This window comes from Clarias gariepinus, chromosome 5 (genome assembly GCF_024256425.1).
Source record: "Clarias gariepinus isolate MV-2021 ecotype Netherlands chromosome 5, CGAR_prim_01v2, whole genome shotgun sequence".
Taxonomy (NCBI): Eukaryota; Metazoa; Chordata; class Actinopteri; order Siluriformes; family Clariidae; genus Clarias; species Clarias gariepinus.
This window is the reverse complement of record NC_071104.1, coordinates 29,792,501-29,819,987: the sequence shown is the minus strand read 5'-3', so window position 1 is coordinate 29,819,987 and position 27,487 is coordinate 29,792,501. Positions and strand designations below refer to the sequence as shown.

At 37.5% G+C, this 27,487-nt stretch overlaps 2 protein-coding genes across 2 annotated transcripts; both read right to left on the bottom strand.

Annotated features, from left to right (window-relative positions):
- Positions 1-8,948: 8,948 nt before the first annotated feature.
- On the bottom strand, positions 8,949-11,951 carry twist2. Its single transcript, XM_053495945.1, has 2 exons — positions 11,158-11,951; positions 8,949-9,494 (listed from the first exon to the last, which is right to left on the bottom strand). Exon 1 carries the CDS (start codon positions 11,710-11,712, stop codon positions 11,200-11,202), a length of 513 nt encoding a protein of 170 aa, XP_053351920.1. The 5' UTR covers positions 11,713-11,951; the 3' UTR covers positions 8,949-9,494; positions 11,158-11,199.
- A 14,376-nt stretch (positions 11,952-26,327) lies between these two features.
- Positions 26,328-26,972, bottom strand: LOC128524406 (fer3-like protein). The gene has a single exon (XM_053496975.1). The coding sequence runs from the start codon at positions 26,970-26,972 to the stop codon at positions 26,328-26,330; it is 645 nt and encodes a 214-aa protein (XP_053352950.1).
- Between the last annotated feature and the right edge of the window lie 515 nt (positions 26,973-27,487).

The window sequence follows — 27,487 nt, the reverse complement described above, 5'->3', positions numbered from 1 at the left end:
GGAGTAATGCCAACGACTGCCAACAATTTTGTGCGAGACATGGGTCAGAAATTTGTCTAAATAAGAAGATACTTGTTGAAAGAACAGCTGATAAAAAGAATCAGTAAACAGAAAAAGCACGCTGACCTGTGAAGCCTTCTTTAAATAAACAGCAGTGTGCCTCATTCTGTATTGTTTGCTTTGGTCACAATCAAGTCTTTTGTCTTTTGTAAATATGCGTAATGTGTAGGTCTGGGTGTCTAACTCGAGATGTTTAAATGTTCATAAATCCTGAAATGTGAGATGTGTAAAACGGAGCCTAGCATGTCAGGAGCACGGCACCGCTAACAGAGACACAAGGGACAATATTTACTGTCTTAGCCGTCATTAGAGGCACGAATTCAGACAGGACAAATGTGGACAAAGGAGACGTGAAGTTGAGGAATGTGTTTATATTTCAGGACGTTTAGGAGCCGGGGTGCTGTTAAGGCCAGTGAAATTGCTAAACAGCTCATCAGTAGGTGACTGTTGACCACGCTGGCTAACCTCATAACCCCTGGCCTGTAGCTTAGGGTTAGATAAACTCAGGAGCAGCTCTGCACTTGATTTGAGATCCCCTGGCCTGGCTTTTCTTTTTCTTTTCTTTTTCTTTTTTTTAAATCAAGAGCCCCGTGCAGCCTCAGTTCCCACACTAAATCCTTGACAAGGAATTGAATGGTGACACATTGAAGAAATCCCAGTTATTTTCTTTACCACAATGGCTGTCCTGTCTGTGGTCTCTCTCTCTCTTTCTTTCTCATGCTGTGTGTTCTTGCCTTCTTCTGCTCATCCTCTTCAGTAAGGCCACTCAGTCTGTCATTAGCATCTCCTATATTAGTGTCTTATTTCAGAGCATCCTTCTATACACTGCTCTAGTATTTAATTGTGGTGTTGAATGGTGGTGCAGGCTCGTTGCATCTCTGCACCAAATTACAGATCAGTCCTTCCAACTTTTCTCGATATGACATGGGAAACGGTTCATGTGCTAGTGAGGGAGGCTGGGTTGTAGTTCTCGAAAGCCAACTTTGTTTCAAAGACCACCTCGCAGGCCTGATCCCATTTTGTCTCAATTTTGCCTTGGGCTTGCCTATCAATTTTTGAAAATGGTCAAAAAAACATCAATTACCCAGCAATCATGAAGCAGATGCAACTTAGGGTACTTTCACACTATAAACCCAGGCACGGATCCCCCAAAGTCTGGTTGGTCTGCATGATGTGAACACTCTGTATTGTGTTTGGGTATGGATCAATGTACTGTACCATCCTTGAATCTTCTTGAAAACGTGATCTTCAAGATGGTATGGCATACTCTAGCATAGCGCAAATCAAATTTTAAAACTCAACTGTACCTAAACATGAAACCGGACCGATATTTAAGATGTGATGTCATCAGCACCGTGTAAAGATCTTGACAGATCTTATCCTCTGAGCTACTGTACACAGCCATAGCTGATTAAATACGAAGGTCGATGATGATACGTAGGGTTGCTGTCAACATTTTCTCCAAAAATATTAATAATATAAGGCAAAGCATGAAGGTACTCTTCTCTTTGAGATCACAAATCAACCAGATACAGTACATACTGCCACCTGCTTTATCAGGGTGAATATGAAGAATGCTTGGACCCCGCATGTTGCTTCTTGTATTGGGATTGAATTAAATTGGTACATTTTATTTGATTATTCCCAGTCATCATTACTGAATCCAGCCAAGTTACACCCCTGGCAGCAATGTTGACATCCTTATTTGTTGATGATAGAGTTTGGATTATTTTTTTTTTTAAACCATGAAGAATTTTCCAGTGCAAATAAAGAAAAAAAGTTTGTTGGTCTGAGTTTTTGTCTTTCTTTCTTTTTTCTTTTCTTCTTTTTCTTTCTTTCTTTCTTTCATCTCGACTTTATTAAATCGGACACTGATGGGAGCAAAAGCTACTTTTAAATAAACACATATCTTTTCTCTACAGGTTGTCAGTTAAGGTTCAGTGACTTTAATTCTTCATCTGGCTTTCAGATCAAAGTCAAGGTGGTTGTGGTTTTCACGCTGCGCCATCGCTTTACTGATACTCAGATATTCCAGACGGGCAATTCGGATCATTTCTCAGAGAGCAGCTAGAGGAGCTGCTCTTGTAGACTCGCTGACCAGCCTTGCTCAGACCTCGGCCTCGTGGATGGCGTGTTTGGAAAGCTGGCCTACGTTTGCTTGTCTTGCTGTCTGTTTAGTCTAGAAAGCAGCACCCAGCCTGCAAAGGCACGGCGAGAGCATATTTGCCTACTGACCCATCGCTGCGTGCTCTCAGGTGAGACTTCACTGCTGGAATGTGGCACGGCACCACGGCGGGAAAAAAAAAAAACGACAACAGTGAAAATATGATCACAGCGCTCACAGTATGTCTGCTCTTCACCTCCTGAGAGAACGGTAAACACTCAGGCTTCAAACAATGCTTTCCACTGTCTGCTCCGTCTGTGGGCATTAAAAGAGATTCAGCAGGCTTTATACTCAGAAGAAAGCCTCACACACACACACACACACATACCGAACACAGAGGAAGGTGGCCCTTAGGCGGTGCAGCCATATTTTTCACATTAACTGCACGTTCACCTTTGTGGAAACCCACGCAAATTAAAGCTGCATCAATTTCTGCCTGGTGCGCTCGCCAGGATTATACAGGTGACCCGCCACCTTCCTGCTGTATGAGATGAAACAGCGAGTGAGAAAAAAGCTCAACCCCCTCACAGCTATTTTCATTTCAGGCCCCTCTACATGAACACCCCCCACCACCACCACCCCCACCACCACCACCCCCAAGTGTAGCTAACCTTGTAAAAGAGACTTAGTTTTTATCCTAAAGACTCCACATCAGGAAAGCATTAGCAAATACATATCTGTGCAGTAATCTGTTCAGGACTGCTTCCTTGTCCGTAACAACAAACACACTCTCTTATTGCTTCACACATTATAGTTGAAGAAGACTTTCTGCTTTTCACATTGATTCATGTATAAATGCATCAAATTTAAACATTTTTGAACAAATTTGTCAATTCCAGCATAGATTAGAACATTATTATTATTATTTTATATATTTATATATATTATTATTTTATATATTTATATATATATATATATATTATTATATATATATATATATATATATATATATATATTATTATATATAGCAAGTCCTTCGCCTATATTCATCCCTGAGCTGTGGTGTACTATTATATAATTTATTATTCAACTGTTTTTATTTCTTCTTGACATGTTAATGCTGACTCTGTGTCGTGCTTTGTTTTGATTAAATATTCGTTTTGAAAATTATCCCTTGACGTATTCATCTGGAGAGAAGGAAAACCCCTCATGACTGATAGCGAAACTTTCCTTCAGATGACTGTGTATATTCTGTGAAATCTCATCACCCAAAATACCATAGTTCCTTTTCCCAAGTGCTTATGGAGCTGATTTGTCCACCTCAGATGTAGGAAGGCATTATGCTATTCTTTGTCCAGTGAAGATGTGCTTTATTAGTTAGATACCACAATTAAGGGGCTGTGTTATTCAGTACACTCTTCCTCTGGGTCAAAGCACAATGATTTGACATACAAAGGTAAAATATTTAATTCTATTCAATTCAATTTTATTTGTAAAGAGCTTTTAATAATTGATATCGTCACAAAGCAGCTTTACACAATCAAAAGAATTATTTAAGTTTGTATGAGATGTAAACGTGTATGAATCAAAATGATAAGATTGTTCCTGATGGGTGGAACGAATGTTCATTTGGGTGGAACGGATAGCAGGGATTGATCTGCATCATACTGTGTGAGACTGGAAGTTCAGTAGGAGATGTGTTTAAGTTAAAATGAAGTCCAGTTCATTATTGGAGGCTCAGGTAGACTGTAGGAAACTCCAATCATGAACTATCAAGCGACTGAAATCCTCAGAAAACAGCTGTCTCAAGTCCCCAGAAAACAGCTGTCTGCATCAGCCTACTGTAGGCATGTTTGTTGTAAATGAGAAAAGATAAAGCTTGAGTAATGAAATGATACAGTATGTATTGTGTCAATGCAAGTCTGTTTCATTCTTAAAAATAAGAGAACCGGGAAATGTGTATAAGTAATGTCTAGAAATTTATATTCCAATTTTTAAAAAATATTTTATAAAAATAGACAGATTTATTTATTTATTTACTTACTCACTTACGTCTCTCTCTCTCTCTCTCTTTCTCTCTTTCTCTCTCTCTCTCTCTTTCTCTCTATTAATTTATTTATTGATCCTGAAGGAAATTCCAGGATGACAAATGTATAAAGAAGTATTAAGATTCTTTAAAGCAAAAGCATTTTAAAAACATTATTTTTTTTAATGAAATAAAATGCTTTTTCAGGGAATCTTTATTTTTAGAAAATTGAGAGTATGAAATTGAAAAGTTTCCTGGCAGAAATGAGTTAATGTTTTAAATATGGTGTTTAAATTTGCCTTAATACAATATTTGTTACAATTAGTGGTAAAAATAGTTTGAAGGCTTAAAAAGTATTAACTCCAAAGGTGTCTGCTTTAAATCCAAATCCTTAAGTTATACATTAGACATGAATACAATACTGCATGTATCCTATTGATTATGTATTTGTAAAAGATATTTGATATATACAGTATCAGTGGTTACGTATTATTCAGTTAATTGATTTACAAAAACAAGGCTCAATACTTTATTTAAAAAAGCGAAATAAACACACACAGCTCTTCTTCAAAAGGGGAAAATTATTATTATTTTTTTTGGGATTCCTTACCGCACTGAATTATGTTACATGTCCCTTGTAACTGCTTCAACATCAATTTTGCGTTTGTGTGTGACACCGTGAGCCGGCTCCTCTGGTAGTGTGACCTCTCTGACCCTGAGTGACCTCAGTGCTAATAAAAGGAAAAGTGATGGTGTGAGTTGTGCCACAGTGTGAGCGCTCTGCCTGTGTAGATCAGGTTACAACACGCAGCGGCCGAGGGATCAACACGTTTATTTAACTACTACAAATCACTGTGAGTAGACTGTCTTATTATAGTTCCAGAGTTACACATTCACTCGCATTACACATTTACAGCCTATCTGCCTAAACTGACATGCCTTGGATGATGGTTCAAAAGTAATATCCATCATTTGCTACCTGAGGTTTTATAAGTCCGGCTTCAGTTAAAGTTTGCAGTTCTCTGAGCAGTCCTACGAGGGGCTGTTTAAGCCTTCGGGTATGAACAGGGCTGGGAATGAGAGAACAGAGGTGACTGAGGAATATTGCAAAACTATAAAAAAAAAAAAAAAGTAAAGAAAAAGAAAAAAAAAAGCCAAAAGCAAACATTGTGGCCTTAGAAAGCCTTTTGAGCAGCGATGTAATTTCCCTTGGCTGGCCTGCTCGCTCATTCCTCCACCTGCATTCACAGCCATCTTTACGGCCACTTTCGTGTTCTTAACCCATTTTCTTGTCCAGTTTGATTCCACTTTTGTGGGCTGCAGAATTTTCTCCTGCAGTGGTGAGGGAATGCTGGTGTGGGGGAAAAAATGTAAAGAAATTCTTGGTGCTCCCTAGGATGGAATGAAAGGTGAAAACTCGGCCAGACTCTCACGGGTATCAAGGGACACAGTCCGAACTACCATAACTCTACAGAGATATAGATATAATGTATGTTTTCTAAGACATTATACTGAGCATTACAGTATCTACAAGCAATCAAACTCAACACAGACAAAAAAAATTAAGGGGGTCACATAAAGCTGGGCCCAAAATAAAGTATTCTTTAAACACGCCTACTACACTGTAATTTTCCTTGATGTGGGTTGGTAACCTCAAGGGTATATCTTTTGTATGTTTAGTAGGCAGTTTCTTATAAAGATGCATAAAGTGTATCTTTAAAGCTTTAAATTTGGTCTAAGTATATACTATAAACATTTTAACAGGTACACTCTAACATATCAACATTTACAGGTGAAACGTAACTGTAACTGCGCCTCCCCAGCGACAAGCAATGGTACAGGTTTTTTATTTTAATTATTTATTTATATATGAGAGTATGTGCACACAGTGTTTAAGTCATACCTAGTAATTTATGTTCATTGGCATCTTTAGACTTCTCACTACCCAGCACTTTCTACATGTCTAGATCAAGGTGAGAGGCGCTGATCTGGTAAAATTTTGTCATTGAAACGGTTTCATAGGGGTGTGAAACACTGAACAGGTCTGAGATCAGCATTCCGGGTTTATACGCAGGACCTCTGGCCTGCTAGCTCTTTGGACAGTCTCCAGACCTCCACACACCCTCCTAGCTCATAATTTACTCATCACTCTGTCATGGTTCTGACATTCTGAGGTCTGAGACACTGCAAGTGATTTTCTTTGTGTTTGAAAAAAAATCTGTTTAAACATAAGCAAGCTCTGTCTGGATGCACACCTGGTATCTGGAGAAGGCATGAAAATGCTAAAGCCGAATTCTGCACCATGCCAACGCAAGATTCTCAGCTTCGTATACCTCAGCCAAAGCGTCCTACGGAATTTATAAAAAGGGAAAATCTAACAGTTTTGCACAAAAGTATTCTTTAAGTGTCTTGAATATATTCATATCTATGTAATGTAATATTTAATGAGCAGTTGCTCTATGATACTTCATATATACAGTACCTGTGGTGAGATTACAGGTTTCATTTGCAATATAGAAGTCAGAGCTATTTATATATGCACGTCGTATTTTATATAATCGGTAGCCTCATTCTATCACTGCATCTTTTTTAGCCTTGGAATTCTGCTGTACCAATGTCCCCAAACAACAGGAAGAGGGACATGTGGAGCGACGGTCACTAGATTCATCCCTGCCCTGGATCTAATAATTCAAGACCAAAAACCTGACAAGAGACTTTCCAAGCAAGGTTGGATTCTATTGAAAATAGTTTTAAGTAGCATTGCAGAAATCTCATGAGATGTTTTGGCTAGCACATGGATTTCTTTTGGCGTTCATGTGACATTGTGACAGTAAAAGCGCTCAGGATAGATTGAGAGCAATTGAGCAATTGCGGTGACACGTAGTATGAATCCCGGCTGGTATACGGCATTAATATCAGCCTGGTTAGGACTGTCTTTAAGCAGATACCCACACTGACTCTTCAAGAGTTTATTTGTTATATTTTCGTAGATCTATTGTCATTGTTGGTCCTGAGTAAACTGAAAAAAAAATGACCTGTATAAATTATTTTATTTAAATTTTATTTTACTTTCTATTAAAACATTATGGACAAGTCTTGATTAGCATAATGTACATTTACTGTTTGCAGTACAAAGAGTCTGAGGAAAGTAACAAGGTACTTCTGAGTCACAGTATCACACCAGCGTCCACCCCCCACACTCACTCGGAGAAAATTCCATTTTGAGGCTCACACACAGCATAAACCTTCACTTTATCCATTTTACTGCGAATTAAACTTTTGCTGCTTTTTCCGTCTGATTTTTACGGGAACCATCTGGGCCTGGCACAGTGTTGGAAGTGTGGCCCGGGGCCCTCAGGCTCTTGGCTGGAACTGAGCCTCTCATCTGAGAGCTGAGATAATGAGACTGTATATCGCCGCTGTCGATGGAGGCCTCGCACACATACACACCACTAATGCCTTTTTACTGGCTTTTACACATAGCTCTCTCTCTCTCTCTCTCCTTTCTTTCCCCTCTCTCATTCACACACACATACTGTGTTCTAGATCCTCACAGGATCCTCTTTTTGACCTTATTTACCATTCCATTGTTTGCTCTCAAAGTACTTTCTTTTTAAGTGCAAAAAAAAAGGCTATTTTCTTTGTTGCATTTAAGAATTCAAGCTGGGGATGTGAATCTTCATTCCAGTAAAGTGAAAGAATGTGGCGGCAATGCCGAGTTTGGCAGGTGCACATAATTTTGGACTAAAGTCCAGTCTGAACCGCGCCTTCCTCAAAATTACTGAAGATTTCAGAGCCAACAATGCAAACGCTTAACGGAAAACTACATTCCATAAGTCCTTTTTTTTTATTGAATATCTCTTGAAACAAATAAAAAAAATATAGAAAAGAAAACGACAAGTGTTTCAGATCTTCAAATCTAATCAAGATGGATTGTCTTTACCAGTACACTGTTAGAAATAAACTACTGAACAGTATTATTTTTGTGTGTCATTGGGGTGTTAGTGTTGTCGACTTTTGTTCCTGTAATACACATATTTCACCTAGGTAACATGGGGTGTACTTATAATTATCTTTTAGAGTCTTAAAGTCCTTTTAATTATTGGTTGAAATTATTTTGGAAAATGTTCTTGGAGAAAAACAAAACAAAACAAAAAACCTCCTTGATGGTACTACACTAGAGACAAGGAAAAGTACAGTAAATGTTCAGAATCATAGATGGAGGAGATAGCCATCTCCTCACTGTGGTTGATCATTAGTTCTGCACGACACACAACATTTATTTACACTTTTATCAGCCACAGTCAGCGCATGGCACATCGCTCTGTTTTATTCTGCAGATCTTTATCTGAGCAAAATGAGCTGTAAACAATTTCATGCTTTGCAAGTGTGGCAGCTTTCCGTTTATACAGGGCTGAGGAAGAAAATCTGATCTTTAGATCGGCTCAGTTTTGGTCGTTAACTAAGAAATTTGGTCTCCAGCTTCAGCAGTTTAAACGATACTGTACTATTAAGGCAGGTAAAACTTTAACACAGGCTTGTATTTCTCTCCTAGTGAACAGCTTTAATTTCCACACAGTGACCATGGCTTTGTGCTTACTGTCTGCCATTTTGTTATTGAGTGTAAGAAATAATTTCGTTTTTTTTTTTTCTCGAAAACATGGACAGATTAAAAAAATAATAATTAATAAATAAAAAACCAATAATAAACCACTGCAATATATATATTCCATGCTACATAATCCACAGATCAACCTATTTGTTCAAAAAATATGTTTTAATAAATAAGCACAATTTCATTGATTGAAATTTAAATTCTTGCATAGAACAAAGGATTTTTTTTGTTTGTTCGTTTTGTATGTAAAAAAAAAAAAAAAAGGCAGGGATCCATGCAGGACGCTATTGCTCTAAATCATATTGGTCCCCTTAAAAGCTGACCAAACTCACAGATAGCATTATGTACAATACTTTACCAAAAGAAATCATATACATCTTTATATATATAATATATAAACTCTTCTATTTCAAGGGGAAATATAGTTTCATTAAAGATAGAAGATGGCTTTCATTTACTATCACCATAAGGACATTTAGGGCTAAGTTGTGGAAATGATTAAATATCAGTTATGCTCTGCTTTTCTCCCTCTCCATGGAAGTGAAGTGGAGCTGTCCCTGATTCTGGGCTTCATCAGCACTTTGAGCCATTATTATATCGCTCAGATTGTATATTTGGTCATAGCATAAAGCTTCACGGGTTCTTCAATAAATCCTTTGGTGTCTTCAGAAATAGTGGAAGTAAACAGTCTGAAGGAGAGAAACAAAAATGGTTGAGATAAATGTCATGAAGTAGCAGTTAATAGGGTATTTATATACAAATATATCAATGTAAAATGTAAAACATAATTATAACCAAATGTATTGTGTTTTTATGTATTGTAACAAATTATTTTAATATTATTCATATTATAGAGAAGGAAGTCTTGTAATGTTTTCATACAGTAGACTATATTAGCATGGGAAGTCATTAATGAGTAAGTGATTTGGTTGTAAGTGGGAGCACATGGCCTTCAGGAAAACACTTTTACACTTTCAACACGCTGCCCAAGCCCTGCCGTGGCATGACATCACTGCAAAATAACAGCGTGTTTTAATATAGTCATATTGGTTTGGAAAATGGGCCTCTACACCTGCCCTCTCTTCCGCTCTCTGAGTGGCGTAAAGCACAAAGCGCACAACAGATTCTCCTAGTGCACTGTGTGTGAGATCGTTCTCATGACTGCTCAGGACTGACTTTGACATTTATGTTCTTATTTTAATCAAACAAAGATGCAATCTGATATATTAATCTTATAACAAAAGCTACATCCCAAAGAAGGATTTGTTTTTTCCACAATTTTGCCCTAGCACCATTATTAAAACTATTGCTGTGATTTATTATGGCTTCTTTTTTCTAATCATCTGTATAATCTGTTTTATTCTGAAACTTAGTGTATCATTATTATTAAAATGTTTATTTAAATGTATATACCTTAATATAAAAAAATATCCCTGGCTTTTCATTTGCCCACATTTTGCAGTCTGTGTTTCAGGTCAGAAGTCATTATAATATTTATGATAGATTTATAATGCATTGTAACTTTCACACCTAAACTTAAAACTGAAACTTTATTCCGAAACTGAAAAAAACATTTCTCCACAAACAGAAAAATCTGAATTTAGACTAATTACTAGAAATCTTTAGATCTTTAACTTTATTTAAGTGCATTTCTTTTTTAAGTGAAGTTCTTCTCACAGTACGTTCACACACCGGTTATTGGACAACGGTCATGTTTTTCTATTATTTTTGTATCTTCATTTTGAACGAATCTCTATTAAATGCTAAAAAAATTTTGGGAATTTGTTACAGAATTTAGACATTACTCAGAACAGATGAAGCATTTTTGTGGTGCCTCTCTCCTTCATATTTTTCTAAAGAATAAGAAATGGGTATTTCAAAATTCTAAATGATTACATTGGCCTCCTACATTTGTTAAACTTTTCTGGGGATAAAAAAAAGAATGAAAAAGCTTTATTTGTTGAGATTTATCAATAGCATTATAGAGCGTTCATTATTAACATTTACTTGTTACATGTTTTTTAATTATTAATAAAGAATTATTGGTTGCATTAAAATACTGCAAAGCCTTTCTGATGTCTAGTTATAATGAAAAATAGCTCATTATAATACCACACGTATTATTATTATTATTAGAGCAGATGATAATAATTTAATTATTATGTGATCTCTATATTGTATTTTTTTTTTTACCCTGCCTGTGACGCTGCTGTTAGCTTACAATATTCTATTATTTATAATTAAGTTTATTCCATTTTAAGACAGGAATTAAATTTAAATTTTAAAAGTGAAACGGAATTCTAACGTGTGTGTGTGTGTGTGTGTGTGTGGATGCTGCATGCCTGTACATACCCATGTGGCATTGTGCACGGCGGCGCGCGGTGCTGCTGGTCGTTAGTGCGAGGCGGACATGGACCAGGCTCCCTCCATGCGCCACACCGAAAACGCGTAACTCAGTCTCTCGTGCGCGACGTAGCTGCAGCTGGACATTTTGTTGTCCATCTCGTCGCTCTGCAGCACCTGATAGAGGAAGTCGATGTAGCGCGACGCCAGTTTCAGCGTCTGGATCTTGCTCAGCTTGTCGGACGGCAGCGTCGGGATGATCTTGCGCAGAGACGCGAACGCCTCGTTCAGAGACTGAGTCCTTTGGCGCTCGCGCACGTTGGCCAGCACGCGCTGGTTCTGCAGCTCCTCGTAGGACTGCGCGCGGCTCGGGCTCGGCTTCTTGCTCCGTTTCGTCGAGCCGGGACTTCCTCCGGAGCTGTCCTCCTCACTCGACTTCTTACTCGGTCTCCTCTTCCGGGCGAAGCGCCTGTGCTGCTGCTGTTGTTGCTGGCGGTCCAGCTCCTCCTCACTGGTCCCGAGACTGTCCACCGGAGACACCGGGGAGCTCGAGCTCTCTTCCATTTCTCGTTTAAAGAAATGCAAGGGCACGACGGAGGAAAACACGCTGTCCGCCTGCGGATCCGTGGTGAGAAAGTAAATCCGTGCGGGATGACAACAGACTGAAAAAACGTGTGGATGTTCCACCTCAAAATGATTGTGTATGTATGTGTGTGTGTGTATGTATGACTCTTTCGCTCTGACGTGCACTACAGCTTCCTCACTGAAGGCTTGCGCCACTTTTCGTCCCGTAGGAAGTTTTTGCCTAATGTTTTATGGAAACTTTATCCCATGTCTCTGATGCTAAATAGATGGAGAGGGAGGAGGGACCGCGTCCGATTGGCTGACACGCACACAGGAGGAGCAGTGTTAGGTTACACGGATACACGGAGCCTGAGCACGTCATACAAGCAGGCTCGTCTTATATTAAAATAAATCTTTTCTAAATATCTGATAATAAATATAGCACAGCCGACAATTCATCAGTTTTCAACAACAGCAATAACAGGCAGGTTCATCCCACTACTACTACTGCTGATAATAATAATAATAATAATAATAATAATAATAATAATAATAATAAAATGATAATACTAATAATATTTGTTATTATTATGATTATTATTATTATTTGTAGTAGACGTAGAAGTATATGCTATAGTTATATATGCTATAAGTAGCCTATCTACCAAATAGCCGCCATAATCATAATCATAATCTTTTTTATTTTTTTGCAGCACACAGCAAAAAAACAAAAACAAAAAAAAACTCTACCTCAGATCAATTAAAACACAGATTTCTTGTAAAATACTTGTATGTCCATATTCTACCTACCTATTATACCTAATGGTCCTGCCGTCTTACAAATTTTTCAGCATGTTTTCTGAAATACAGTATTCTGAAACAGTATTATTATTATTATTATTATTATTATTATTATTATTTTATTATCAACAACAATATAATTATATTAACAATAATAATAATAATAATAATAATAATAATAATAATACATAACAAAAATGATAATGATAATACAATCATCATCATAATCATTGCGGTAATACACAGGGTATTTATATTTTAAACTATTATTATTGTTATTATTATTATTAGTAGTAGTAGTACTAGTAGTAGTAGTTAAATTATTGTTGTTATAGTTGTTATTAATTATTATTATTATTATTTTTAGTAGTAGTAGTAGTGGTGGTAGTATTAAAAGAAACAACAACAACAACAACATAATAATAATAATAATGCTAATAATAATAATATCATCATCAGTGCGGTAATACACGTGGTGTTTATTTTGTTTAACTACTACTTTTAATACTACCACTATTATTATTATTATTATTATTATTATTATTGTTGTTGTTGTTGTTGTTGTTGTACTTGTTGTTGCTGCTGTTGTTAATAATAATAATAATAAGAAGAAGAAGAAGAAGAAATCTTGTTTCATTTTGAAACATCATTTTGATGCTGTGAAACTACAAAGAAAGTCATTAAATACGGACTTTAAGAGATTTATTCTCCGTCGTAAATAACACACACACGGACTCGGTTCATTCGATTAATAATTCATGTTTTTTTATTGTTCGTTTCTGTCGCGCGCGTTAGTCCTTCGTGTATGACGTCAGGTGTTGTGCACCTTGCGCGCCGCACGCGACTCTATAATGCGAGTTCTCGGCTTTTCGCAGCTCGTGACTGACGCCTTCATCTTCTCTTCACCGCAGGGAGTAATGCGCCTTCACGCGCTTCTCTTTATTAAAGGCGCGCATTCATATCATTTTTCCAGACTATCAACGGATCCTCATACAGTCCATTAATAGTCATATTTTATAAGAATAAAACAGGTGAGTTTGAAACATCAAACTCACTACATAATAACTTGGTCTCAAAGCACAGTGAAGAATATTAAGGACGTTTATAAAATCAGGTTGCAAATAAACAATGTTAGAATGCAGAGTTTTTAAAAATCTGCTCTGTCCAGTTGAAGTGCAGCAGTAACAGTATTAGCTGTATGACAGCATTAAAGTCGGAAGCTTTGTTTTTAAACCAGTGTATGTCCATATTATACAATATTTACACCAACAGGTTTCACTATGTTTCATTATGGAATTCTTCTTTTCCCCTTTGATTCAAGTTCCTCTACTAAACCAAAGTCACCAACTGGTTAAGAAGCAGTTAATAAGCGAAGCCCAATTTTCTCTTCTCAATGCACATGTCATGTCTCATATTTCATCATTCAAGGAACAAATCCAAACCCTTCTATCTGTGTGATAGAGTAAACTGGGTTTGATTTTTTAGTTTTTATTAAGATAAATAAGTTTTTTTCAATTCAAATTGTTCTAATGTACCAGGTCCATGTTAGTCTAAAACTGAATAAAAAAGACTTAGATTGAAGGTGTGCTTTCTGATATGTTCCTCTGAGTCTATTCTTTCAACCATGATGAAAGTCTTCTGCCTGTTGTTTTCCAGAAAAAAAAGTCCAGGCTTTCACAATACCCCAACCACATGTCCAAGGCGGCCTGTTGTGCTGAACTTTTGGCAAAGCCTCACAAGTTCTGCCGCATCAATGCAAAGTCTGGACTGTCTCCTTGTACTAGACAATAATAATGTATGTCAGATTTCTTTTACCAGCGTCCAGTGCTTCAGAAAAGGCTGTTGGATGTTTTATATACTGGTGAAGCGTGGTCAGTTTTGTTAGGCTTTAAATTGTGAAATGCATCTTCTTTTGATATTTCATTCAATTATGAGCATATAATGCACACGCGAATTGAGAACAGGTCCCTGAAATGGTCACAGAGAGTACAGTGATCTCAAAGTCTATTCCAGGATCTTTAGCTTTAAATATATCTGAACATTAAGGTCATTTTCACCACAAGAAAACCTCTTTAAAGTCACACTTGCTCTACTGTTGCTCTACATGAACTTTTGCATGGTGCTTATGGGAAAATTGGTAGCCTATTTTGGTCTGATTTCTGGGAAGTCTGAGTAGTTGAGTGTGTATCAGAACTTTAGAATGATATGACTTGAAAGTCGTTCAGGAATCTGTTTCATTGCCAAAGATTAAGCCTGATCCATTCAGCCATAAAAAAGAAACCAACAATAAAATCACTATTTAGGCTAATAATTTTAGATATTTTAGATCTTTTTTTCCCTCTTTTTTTTAACACTAATCACTACTGGCAGCATTATTTCAGAACTAATTCTGACCTATGCAAGAGAAATAATCTCAAAATAATTAACGAAAGACCTGGGTTACTCCATGTTTATATTTTAAACTGCAGTTATACTGTTGGCAAACTGGTACACGATGAAGATCATTTATAGACCTTAATCTTTAGAATTTATAGTTCCTGACCTAAGAGGTGCTCTTTAAAATCCTAGCCAGGATTTTCTGGGAATGAAAGCAATGAAATGAGCTGTATGAGAAGACTGGGTTCTTCACCAGTAGGTTTAAAACAAGTGCAAGATGGGTTTAGAAATGACGGAAAGATATAAAGTAAACATAGTAGAACTAAAAATCAAAGTAATGCAAAATGATCAGTCATTAAAAAAATGAAAACTATTATAGTCCACAAATTTATAGTATTGACCTCAAAAACATTAACAAGTAAAAGAATTACAGATGAGGAAATACCTAGCTATCTAGAGACAAGGTGAGTAACGTAGTGACAGTGTCTGTTTCTGCTTAGTGCCCTAAATGTCTGTATCTGTGGTCAGAAAAATGTTTTGTTTGTTTTTGATTAGTTAAGAACTAATTACCTTAATTGCATAGGACTTGTTTTATTTTATTTAGCCTTTCAGCAGGTATAATACTGTAATTGTGTGCATCTTCACATACATGTTATTTTCTTGCAAATTTAGCTGGTTCCATTTCCCAAACTAGTAGCCATGACCTTGAGTAGACAGTTACAAAGGATGATGTAAATAATGTCCAATTTTTCCAGTATAGCGCATTCATTTGTACATGGTCTTTGTTTCTTCTGGAAGCTTCATATCCTAAAGTGAAAACCGAATTTTAGTTGCGTTTTCTTGGATCCCAGTCCTGGTGCATGCCTCAACCAGATGTCTTGTGAAAAAAAAAAAATCCTACTAGAGATTTGTTCATGCAACTAAACTGAACATGAACTTAGCAATGAACATCCAACGCTGTGTCCAGCACTATAATTGTCCAGCACTGGGTTCTTTTTATCAGCACATACACATGCACATACAATGTCATAATTTCATGTAAAATTGACTATTTAAATCATCCCAGCCTTTTGAAGGTACCCTGTCCGAGACATAATTTAAACATCATCTGTCTATTCAGCTTTGGTAAGAAGATGAGAGAGACCTGTTTCCTCCAACCTGCATTCCTCCATCACCCCTACCCCTATAGCCTCTTCAGAGAGACTTCATATGGATGCTGCAGCTCCTTCAGAACATGTGCTCATGACGGCAGCTATAATACCATACACATTTCCTTACTGATCCTCATAGGTACTCTTCTTGTTCTCCTGAACCGCTGGGCAGGCTCTAGAGATGACCCCTATCAGATCAAAGATGTGTAATGCCATATTTCACTCTGCTAAGATGATGCGTTTACATCTCCCTGACACCTCTAAATCAGTTCCACATGGCCTGGAACTCTTTAATAAGCTGAAATCCTTTTTGCAGAGGCCTGTCATATGCCTTGGCAGAGGGCTGAGGCGGCTGCTTTCAGGCTGCAATAAATAGAAAGGAAACAGCAGAAAATTTCTGGAGACTTTTTGTGTCAGTGGCAGCTCACAGGGTTTTAATAGTCGTTTCCTTGAACAATCTGGTAGAACAAAGGTGGGTACTGTGTAGGTTAGAGGATGATATTGCTTCTGAATGTTATATGAAGAAAGAAGAACTGGTGTGATCCATAGAGGAGATGATTTGTTGGATGTGATCAGGGGTTTTACAGTCCAGATGTATCCTATGGATTGATGTATAAGGCCTTGCCTGAAATGAACTTGGCTGATCCTAAGTAAAGTCAGATGTGTTTTGTGTGTTTATGAATCTCGCATTTGTTGATTAGGTGTACAGAGTGGACTTGTGAGCTTATGCATGCAATATGTTTTTCACACCAAGATGAACAGATGATGCAGGAAAAGCGGGAGCAGCTGTTTTTCAGACTCTATTAGTGTTACTGCCATCAGCTTGTGCCGGTGCTACTGTGTGTAGCATCACACTTACCTGTTTAATCCTGTGGTGCCAAAACATACACAAACTTTCAGCATAGTGTCCTGACTCTAAGCTGACATCTATTTTCTTTCCTTTCAAGCATAGTGTCAATATGTGCTTCACTGCACAGACTGTAAAGGTGGTGTGAATGTGACACACATGGGTGAACTAGGAGTGTAAACATGTTCCAACAAACACTGCTGTTTGGATACACAAGCTCTTCATTCGCACCCTTCCATGCAACAGTCAGGACAAGTCTCCACTGACAGTAACACTTACTTTATCGTAAGTCATCGGTACTCAAAGGAAATCGCTTTAGCAAAAACAAAGGGAATGCGTACAGTACTATCCATTTGATGAGGGGAAAAAATTATTTGTATTATAAAGGATAAAATGATTTCTGACAAACCTTTTATAGGAACTTCAACCTCTGTTTGCTTTGTTGTTATTTCAGAAGTATTAACATGCCTTGACCCCTGATGTAATTTATGTAAATATTATACTGTAACACTTGGGTGTTTGCGGTTGTAGGAAATTAATCAACGTTGGGGTAGTGTGCTGAAGCCGATTCACTGTTACTACCCTGAATTTTTTCAGCAGTAGCGCATCGCAAAATGTTTAATTTCTCGTACCACAAATTTTTCCCACTACTTAAATATTTTTTTTTAATTAAAGAAATGCACACTGTACATTTTATTCTTATAAAGTTATGTTAAATGTTGTGGAATGTCAGTATTGGATCCTGTGATCACTTACGTTACACAGTTGCGGTTAACTGTACATCTGTGGAATACATTATATAGTTACGGTCAACTAAATGTCATGGGAATATTTGGGCTTTCAGTGATTCTTTTGAACTGGTCTTTTTTGCAGCAGAATAATTGTGCAGCATACATCTTTAACAGAAGAAACACCCAATAATTTGGAGCACGCCTTTTAATTTCTTTTGTGTTTTCTGATGTCAACAAATATATACATACAGCAGCTTAGACCATTAATTCCATGGTGCTGAAAGGCCCAGACCTTATAAACGTCCTGTTAGTGATCATGATTGACTCCAGCTAGTAGATTCTTTGTTCCAAGATAAGAAAGGTTTGCTTGACATCACTCATAGGAATGACCAATTGCACAGAACAATGGAAAAATCCAAAGAGCTCAGTGAAGATGTAAGAAAGATTTTAGATTAACACAAGTGAATAATGTCCTTTGGAGTGAGATCATTAAAAACAATTTTAGTAAAAACAAGTTATTGGAAAGTGAAGGCACATTAACAAGGTATGGAGGAAAAAAGTGTCAATCTCAGCAGATATGGAAATGATTCAGAGTGTCAGGAACATCTCAGGAACCACCATGACACAGGCCTGTTATGAAATGAAAGTTGTTGAAACACCATTGTCTCTGTCTATAGTCAAGCCATTTTTACATCGCCATGGTCTAAAACGCTGCTGTCCAAGAAAAAAGCCTCCAAAATTAACCCCTTTAAGACTGACTGAAGTTACCAGCTGACAAAGAAAATTAAAAGATTCTGGAGGGAAGTTTTGACGAGATGTATGTTTGGAGGAGTAAAGGAGAGGTATTTATCCCCAGGAACATTGTACCAGCTGTTAAGTGTGGTGGAGGTGGCATCATTCGTTGGGGCTGTTTTGTTGAACTGGTGCATTGCACAAAGCGGAGGGAATAATAGAAAAGGACTACCTACTTTTACATAACCTTAAATCATTAGCTAGACAGTTAAAACTTGGGTAAAACTAACTGGACAGTGTCCCCAACGCTGGTGATGGAATGGATAAAGCAAACCAACTGTAATTGAACACCTAAAACTTTAACCTAAAATTTGAAAGAAAAAAAAATGTCTAGAAACAGTTCTATGTTAATCAATTAGTTTTCATTATATAATAAGCTTATAAAGATAACATTTTGTTTATTTAACAGGTTTTAATGCAGTAATGCATTTCATGCAGACTTGATTATTAAATCCTATTAAAGATGTAAATTTGATCTCGTGTTTTTAAGTGTCAGGCACCTACATGCCCAATTCATTTGTCAAATAGATGCAAATCAATACGCTACACCTTTACACAAGGAAATTAACTATTCTGGTTTGTACATATCTCCATTTTCATTTTGTAACCCCCCTGACAAGGTGTGTTTAAAATCGCATTAAAGGGTCCTTCATAAATGTTGCATTAGGGAGTGTGTAACAGCTTGAAGCATTTAGGTTTGTTTAATATGATGCAGGCTTCAGCGCTGTGTGTGCTGTCAGGACTGGATCACTGAGGCTTTGCGTGGCTTCTCTCCAGGGTGCCAGGGGCCCCAGAACACTGCTGCCGCTGCTCGCTTTGATTTCAGCTGAGGTGAAGCAAATGGGCCAGAACGCTTCCATCACACACTCTGGATTGGGCTCTGACAGGCCAAGCCTGCAATTCCTTATTATTATTTTTAAAGGAGAACAAGTTAAAGAAACATGAGAAATTATTCTGTACCAGGCTAAATAGTTACATTTATTTGCAAATACAAATTAAGCTTATACAGTAGGATGGTAAAGTGTTGCAAACCAATAATAGATGAATGTCCGGGAGTTTGGAGTTTGGTTGACTGGAAGTTCGAAAGTTTGGGATTCCATTTGGGAGTCCTGTTCCTGATCCATCAGGAAAGAAATATGTTAGATACATCTGTTACTTGAACTGTATGAATGAATAAATAGAAAATTTCTTACTCCAGTTTCAATAATCTTAAGTCAGTCTCATGTATCAGTATTTTTCCCTTCCAGTTGGAAAAGAGTTCTCCTAGAACAATTGCAAACACGCTTAAATTTGCCAGAAAAAAAATTCATTCATTCGTATCTATAAAAAGAACAGTTTGAAGAATATTTTGTTTTTATGTTCAAATTAATGTACAACAGATTCTCAACAGATGAGATGTACGATTTGAGCCTAAAGTAGAGTATTCTTTATTTATTTTTATTTTTAGCTTAAAAATGTATATAAACTTTTATATACATTAAAAATGTATATAAAATGGACAGAAAATCTGACTCAGAAGATGAGCTGTTTATGGAAAATAGATCACCTACTGTAACTTCAGACAGGTACTCCTTTCAGTGTGATGAAATACTTTACTGTGACTGCCAGGTGATGACTCTTGGTTTGGTTGATAGTGAAGTATTTTGCTGGTTTCACAGAAAATTAAATAAACCAGTGTCATAGGTGGCATGTGGAAATATGACTAAAAATTGTTAGTTGGTTTACTGTATCATGGGACAAACAAAATATGATGTTAAATATTTATGGATAATCGGTGGTCTGGACCTATCAAGGTGGGGTTCACCCTGGACGGTGACAATCCATCATAGGGCCCACACACACACACAATCAAACAGACAGGCAATTTGGGAAGGCCAATTAGCTTTTAAGTCTAAAGCATGGGTAGAACATGGCAACTCCACAAACACAGGAATCACACCTGACTCCGGTAGTGTAAGGCCACAGTGATAACCACTACTGTATGCCACCATGCTGGCTGCCTCAAAATCAAGGTATCGAAAATGGTTCCTTTATGGCATGATTTTAAAGAACCTTTTCTGCTATCTTTATTTTTTACAGTTTATTTTGGTTAGCCAAACTCAGCATCCTGAGTGTGGGTCCCATGCTGGAAAAAAATTGGAGGGTTGCATCAGGAAGGGCATCCAGTATAAAACCTGCACTGAGTCACATGTGCGAATCAGATGGTGATCTGTGGCAAGCCCTTAATAGGAGCAGCCAAAAGAACAACCAACAAAAAAAATTATCGTCTTATTTTTTCCGATCTTTTTTTTTTTAAAAGTCTATCCTAATTCAGCACTGCATAACATTTATGTTTTATTTTAAAGAGTATAATACTATCCCGCTGCTGGCTACATGGCTTGTGATGACATCTAAGTCATCAGTAACCTCCTTAACCTCCTTTAACCTACTGCCAGCATGTAACATTCATTATTTCATTCACTGTTAAACTTTAATAGGAAACTCTAGTTATTTTTAGCTTTGAAGCATGGTCCGGAGGCTGTAGCTCATTACTGAAGTAAAGGTACACAGCGCTCCCTCTTCTCTCACCCACACCTTTTTCTGAGCAGTATATTTTAATGAGACATGCACTTGTGACCCTGGTGCCAAGGGTAGCCTTAGGCTCACAGCACTGTGTGACCAGGTGGCCAGGACTCCCCCACTGAGCCTGGGCAAACACATCTTGTTTACCCTACTGATTGGCCAGGCACAAGTGAGTAACAGGGCCATGATTGGTGTAAACGCAAGACAGACATTTACAGTCAAGTGTAAGTCTGAAGTCTTTATGTATAAAAAAAAAAAAAGAAAAGAAAAGGACAGCACACAAAATCCTGCAGTTGTTTATGCAGAAATGCTTTTGTAGTATAATTTGATCGATTAGAGGTATATATCTTTTAAAACACCTACTATTATGAAATTATAAATTAAACTCAAGGGGAAAATGTTTTTCGTAATACATGTTAATGTAATTTTAACAAAATAATGTATAATAGACATGAATTTGTGAAGATTAACAGTGAGCAAAATCAATAATAATAATAATAATAATAATAATAATAATATAATGTAGGCATGCAGCTGGTCTCAATCCTATGAGAGGATCACTCAACACAGTGTGTGCATGTGGAAATGATATTACTTTGACTGTTAAACATAGCTGTGATTTCTATTATCGATTTTTATGATGCTGCCTCACCAAGCATTTAAATCATATTCAATTCATCATTGTTCTTGATTTCTCCATCAACAATTCTTATATAACCATGACAGTTCAGCCCTACGTTTCCAGGTTTTAATAATGCACTGGGCAGTTCTTAGTTGTTTTCTTTGCTTGATGTTTTGACTAGGCAGGTGATTTGACTAAGTATGTTTTGACTGAATTCAGGTGACTAGGGATAAAAGTTGAGTTTGTACCACATGTAACTTTTCTTATGGCCTTATTAGCATGAGCTCAAACTGTTTAGCTATGTCCATTCCAAGTGAAATCAATCTAATATGACGTTATTGCTTGGCTATACTATAAGTTGTTGAAGTCGACGTACAGTATTACATCTTCGTGTGCAATCTGCAAACAAAACGAATACTGTAGTTTTCTTTGTGACGGAGGATCCAGGCGAATTTCTGTAATTCTGTTTAAACTGGATAAAAGCAGGCTGGTTTTGAAGTAGACACCATAAACACACCTGCCTCTTTGTGTACAGAAAGTTTCCTGTTGTTTCCCGTGTTAGCAGACTAATCACATGGACATTTGCTGAATAAAGCAAACCTCTTGTACGAATAAACAATCTGGAACTTGATACAGTTAACAGGATGAATGGATTATGTGTATGAAGGCTGTGAAGACCTTTTCATCCAGGGAGTGGTTATTACAACTACGGTGCCATTTATATTTATTCATACCTATTAACAGTTAAAAGTATGTTATGGATAAAATGTAAAGAAAAAGTTTTTTTGATCATTTTTAAAGTATCCTTTAATGTAACATGTATACATATAGAAACATCGATTTAAACATACATTCATACACTTACCTTAGTTTAGATAAATCATTTAAATCCATATAAACACACGACAGCTCTCTAAGACTACGCTTAATCTTGATATGTACCGTGAAGAAGTCGTTTAAATCTTATTAACATGTTATTGTGTGCATATGTACTAAACATCATGCTTGAATGAAAAATATGGAAACTATGGAAAATATTCCACAAGTTAAACAGAAGGTTTTCCTGATTCTGATCCTGTAGGAAAAAAAGTGAAGTAAATAAGTCCACTGTTTAGTTTAGTTTTTCCTTATTTTCAGTGACCTTGCAACCAATGAGATTAAGTAACAGGATTGTGCTTTCAAGGTAAACCCATTTTGAGTTCTTGCTAAACACTGCTGCTTTCTCATTTGGGATCATACTGCAGTCGTTCAGCACGGAAACCTTGGAAAAATTAGATATTATTTCCTAAGACGGGGTCATTTTTTGGAATGGATAAATGCATGCTTTGTTAGATTCAATGTTGCAAAAAACATATAAGGAATAGCTCACACCTCAGATGTGGCATCATCAGTATGGTTATGTAGTGATCAGTCATATGAGACATTTGATCTACAATACCTTTCCTTACTATACCTGGCAACTTGGAACAAACACAAATCGTGGCATTCCACTAGAGGGAGACGAGTAATCATGCACCATGGATCAATTACGTCAAATCACAGCAATTCCCGCCACTGATGAATAGAAGGGAAAAAAAATAGTACTTTTTGTACCTGCCCAAATGACATAAGAATAGAAATCACTGCCATGATCCGTACAGCAGAAAGAGTCTCCAATGAGGATCCAGAGATCTACCTCTACCCAGAAGTGTAAATCACTCAGACAGAGTGTAACACTTGACACACAGCGTCCTCCTGGGCCACACAACATGTAAACGGAGAAGCACAGTGCCTATGTGCTGTAATTGAAGCCTCTGTTATGGCAATAGCACAGCAGGGATCATGTTAGGGTGATCAGTGGCTGGGTCTGAGAGAGCCATCACACACCTGCCGCTGCGCCCAGAGACGGAGTTAAGGTCCTGTTAAGCACATCGCCCTGGAGGAAGGAGTCAGCCAAACGTATAAATTAAGTACCAGTCCCTCAAGACGAGGCCTGAGAGAGCGAAAAATTCGTCCAATATTTTGTACGTGCATAGACACAGAGGCTGTGTAAAGCAGCAGGAGACTACGCAGTAAAGGGAATGATATTCGTTCAAGAGGTGACGCTTCAACAAAGCAAAGCTCAAGAGACTGCTCTGTTCACAAGAGGACGAGAAACCCAAAGACGAACTGGAAAGTTGAGTTTCAGTTCGTTTAAAGCTTTGAGTTTGACTGTGACTATAATGAACTTCCCATACCTTTCCCTGGTCCTGCTTAATTATTTCCACCGAGAGCTATTAATGGCTACGAAATAGCACTTGCAAGACAGGATAGGGAAGAGGCATAGCCCATGTCTCACCTGCAACCCAGGTGTGTTCTCAGACTGAGCTTTTTCACCTGCGACAATTTTTATAAGCACACCAGGATGTATAAGCATTCATCATATTATGCATAAATACTTACAAGGAAATCGCAAAAGCAAACACAGTCTTGTGAGCGAACGGCAATATGCTAGCACGGGACAGCTGTGAATTCAATGTGGATATGGAACTGATTCTTCTGGGCCAATGCAAACACGTGCACCTGTACTAATGCACATTTACTGGAGAGGTACATTAATTGTTTTACCACTGAAGTTTAAAAAATTGATACGGATTCATAAAGGCAAATAATAATAATAAAAACATATTTGGACATTTTATTTGCAATCATATGAAATGACTTGGAGAAATAAAATCATCCATTGAGAGTTTCAGCTGTTAGAATATTTAATAGAACATTGTGGAAAAAGTATTTAGGTCAAAATCAATTCTTTTAAATAGTATGAAGACAGTTAAACAGGAAAAAAAAACAGATGGGTAATAAATAGTATAGTGTTAATAAATAATTATTGATAATTAAAGATCATAAATACTGTATATAAATAACATTTAATGTTCCAGTGGGATTTTTCAAACAGATTTATAGTCAAAGTTTTTATTTTCGGTGTATTTAGTGCAGAACAACACTCCTCTTTCATGTAAATATGATCAATGGACATGCTGCAAATTCTCACCCATCAGCTTGCAACTATATTGAAACGCACACAAAACACTTAAACAGGCACCCCAAGATTCTCAGCGGTCCCCTTGTCTTCAAGTGTCTTTGCCCTACCATGGATGAAACCTGGTCTCATTCATCCTTATAACATGACTGGAGTGGCACAGCAAAACACCGGGTCTCATTCTCTGCCCACAACAAATTAGAATATAAAAAGCATCCTGGATGCCAAGTGCAAACGTATGACATGGTGAGAAATGTGCAGATGTCAGTGTGCCATGGTGCCAAGCTGCCAGTGAGGTGGGGGCAGGGGGGAGCAGGATCTCTCCCCCCAATCGGAGCAAGTCTGTCCCGCAAACTAATCCCACTTTATCCAAGAAAGACGAGCTGTCAGATCTAGAGGTGAAGGAGACAAAAGCAGGACAAACGTAAGTCTTTGGATACATTTTAATGGCCAATGAAACACTCACAGGCTTGTTAGAGACAGGACTAACAACAAAAGCTGGTTTTTCATTAAAAGGTTCGCCCGGATGAGAGGCTGCACTGAGACGCTGGTTAAGTAAAACACACAGGCTGGGCATTGAGCTTAAATAAAGTACTTCTGTTACCTCAAAGCTTTCAGCACAAAAGCCAAGACTTAGACAGATGGGAATAAAACAACAAACATACTTGAAATAATGAACAATAAATACGACTGTTTGACCGTGTCTGTTTAAGTGATGAAGCCTTTTTTTTAGAATTAAATCTGCTCAGATATATTTGCATATATGAAAAAAAAAGTAATTAAGTGGAGCTTGTACAGCTCCTGCTCGCCATGATTGTCCATATGTGTGTAAGGTCCTATTTTAAACAGAACATTAAATTAATTGACAGGGAAACAATATTTAATTAAAAATGAAGTAAAATAAAATGTATGGAATTTCGGTAATAATGTTTACATAACACTAGCATTACAGACCAAATATTTCTACACGATTTTCTTTAATAAAATATGACAAGTCACACCTGTGTATACACACTTGTCAAACATCATATTAAGGAAAGTATTTTGTAGTGACATAATGATTTTTTAAAATTGATATTTTGTTGCCTACATATATATTGCAATTACAAAAATTAACAGTTTGTCTTAATGTGACACGCCCAAAATATTTCCTGAGGATGAACGAGTTTAGAAAAAAAAATTTTTATAAGTGGTGTGAGACTAACAATGTTCATTTCTTACAATGAATGACTTGTGGAAACTTGATTCAACCATGAAATTTGGATTCCCATATTCATTTACAAATAATAATATTTTTTTAATTTATATAAAAAAAATTATATTGAAAAGTAAAGTGCCCAGTTGGATGAAACAGGCACTTCCTAAGAAATGGACATCATGCATTAAATATCTTTAAACTTTTAATCAAAAATAGCAAAATGTAATGGGTTGATCGTTGATGAGTTGTCACTGAACTTATTAAATAATTAAGCCAACATTCTATTAAATTATTCTGTACTACTTTGTTCATATGTTGTTGGATATTTGTATTCCTTTCATCTTCAAAAGGGTAAAAAATTGCATCTTGTAAAAGATTAAACCTGCTCATTCATGACACATTCATCAAAACAATCTAGTGCTTATTTAAATATTATTTTATAAATATTAAATATTATTTCAAATATTATCAAAATACTATTCTAGAATTAGAATTGTGAATAAATAAGACGCCTAAATTAGAAAGAAGGCAGGATTAAGCTTTACCACTTGTGTTCCAGATGGCATCGGTTTGATTTTTGTAGCCATTCTTCATGCACTCATCTACGTAAGCCTTGGGGTCGCAGCCAGACACAAGGATCTCTCTGAGCAAAGCGATGTACGCTATGGCCAGTCTCAGAGTGTCGATCTTGGACAGCCGCTTCTCGTAGGGGAATGTTGGCACGTGACAGCGCAGCTCCTCGAACGCAGAGTTGATGCTGAGCATGCGCTTGCGCTCGCGGATGTTGGCAGCATGACGCTGGACGCGGTATGGGTGGTGCTGAAGCTGGTGCTGGTGCTGATGTTGGTGATGATGCTGGTGATGTGCGTGATGGTTGGAGGCAAGGCGGCGTGGCCTGAGCTTACCCCGCTTCTGCTCTTCTTGCTCTGCCTCTGCAGCCCCGCAGTCCAGCTCAGTCTGTGGGGAGTGAGACTCCAGCTCTGGGAAAGCAAGCTGTGCTTCGGGGAACCCAGACTGACACCCGATGGAGGACCATGGAGAAAGTTCATCTGTCACTGTTGTGCCATCAAACAGAAATGAGTCAAGCTGTGACTGAAACTGAAAGTTGGGGTCCATTTGGCCCCAGAAGGCAAAGTCTGTAGCTGCATCTTGGTCAAAGTCAAACAGCATGTCCTCCATCACTGCTTTGTTAAGATTACCAGAGTGACTTGTGACTAAGTCTGTTTCGTACATCAACTTGTTGCTTTTATATGTCTACCTGCACTTGAAAGCTTGGCGATAGAGCACTGGGACGCTGTCCTCCAACTGGCCTCTCCTGACGCTAAGCCCATCCAGGAGGGATTAAATAGCTCGAGGCCTAGCAGGACTCACAGCAGGGTGCTTATGTCCATTCAGCGAGTTGAAAAAGACCTCATTAGGACACGTGCCTCCTTCAAATAGCACTTTCATTGCCATTTAAATACAGAAGCGAGGGCTCATTCAAATGGATCAGCCGATCGTAAGAATACAGAGAGAAAAACACGTGCACAATTATTAAGTTCTCTTAAGTCGTTTCCCATACAGCTCAAAAGATGTAGCAATTTTTAAATAACATGAAAAGACTTATTTGCGATGCACTCATAAGCAGGTTGCACCAAGACTCTTAAGACAGAGCACATGGCCAGTAAAGAACAAGTCTGGCACGACAAACTTCT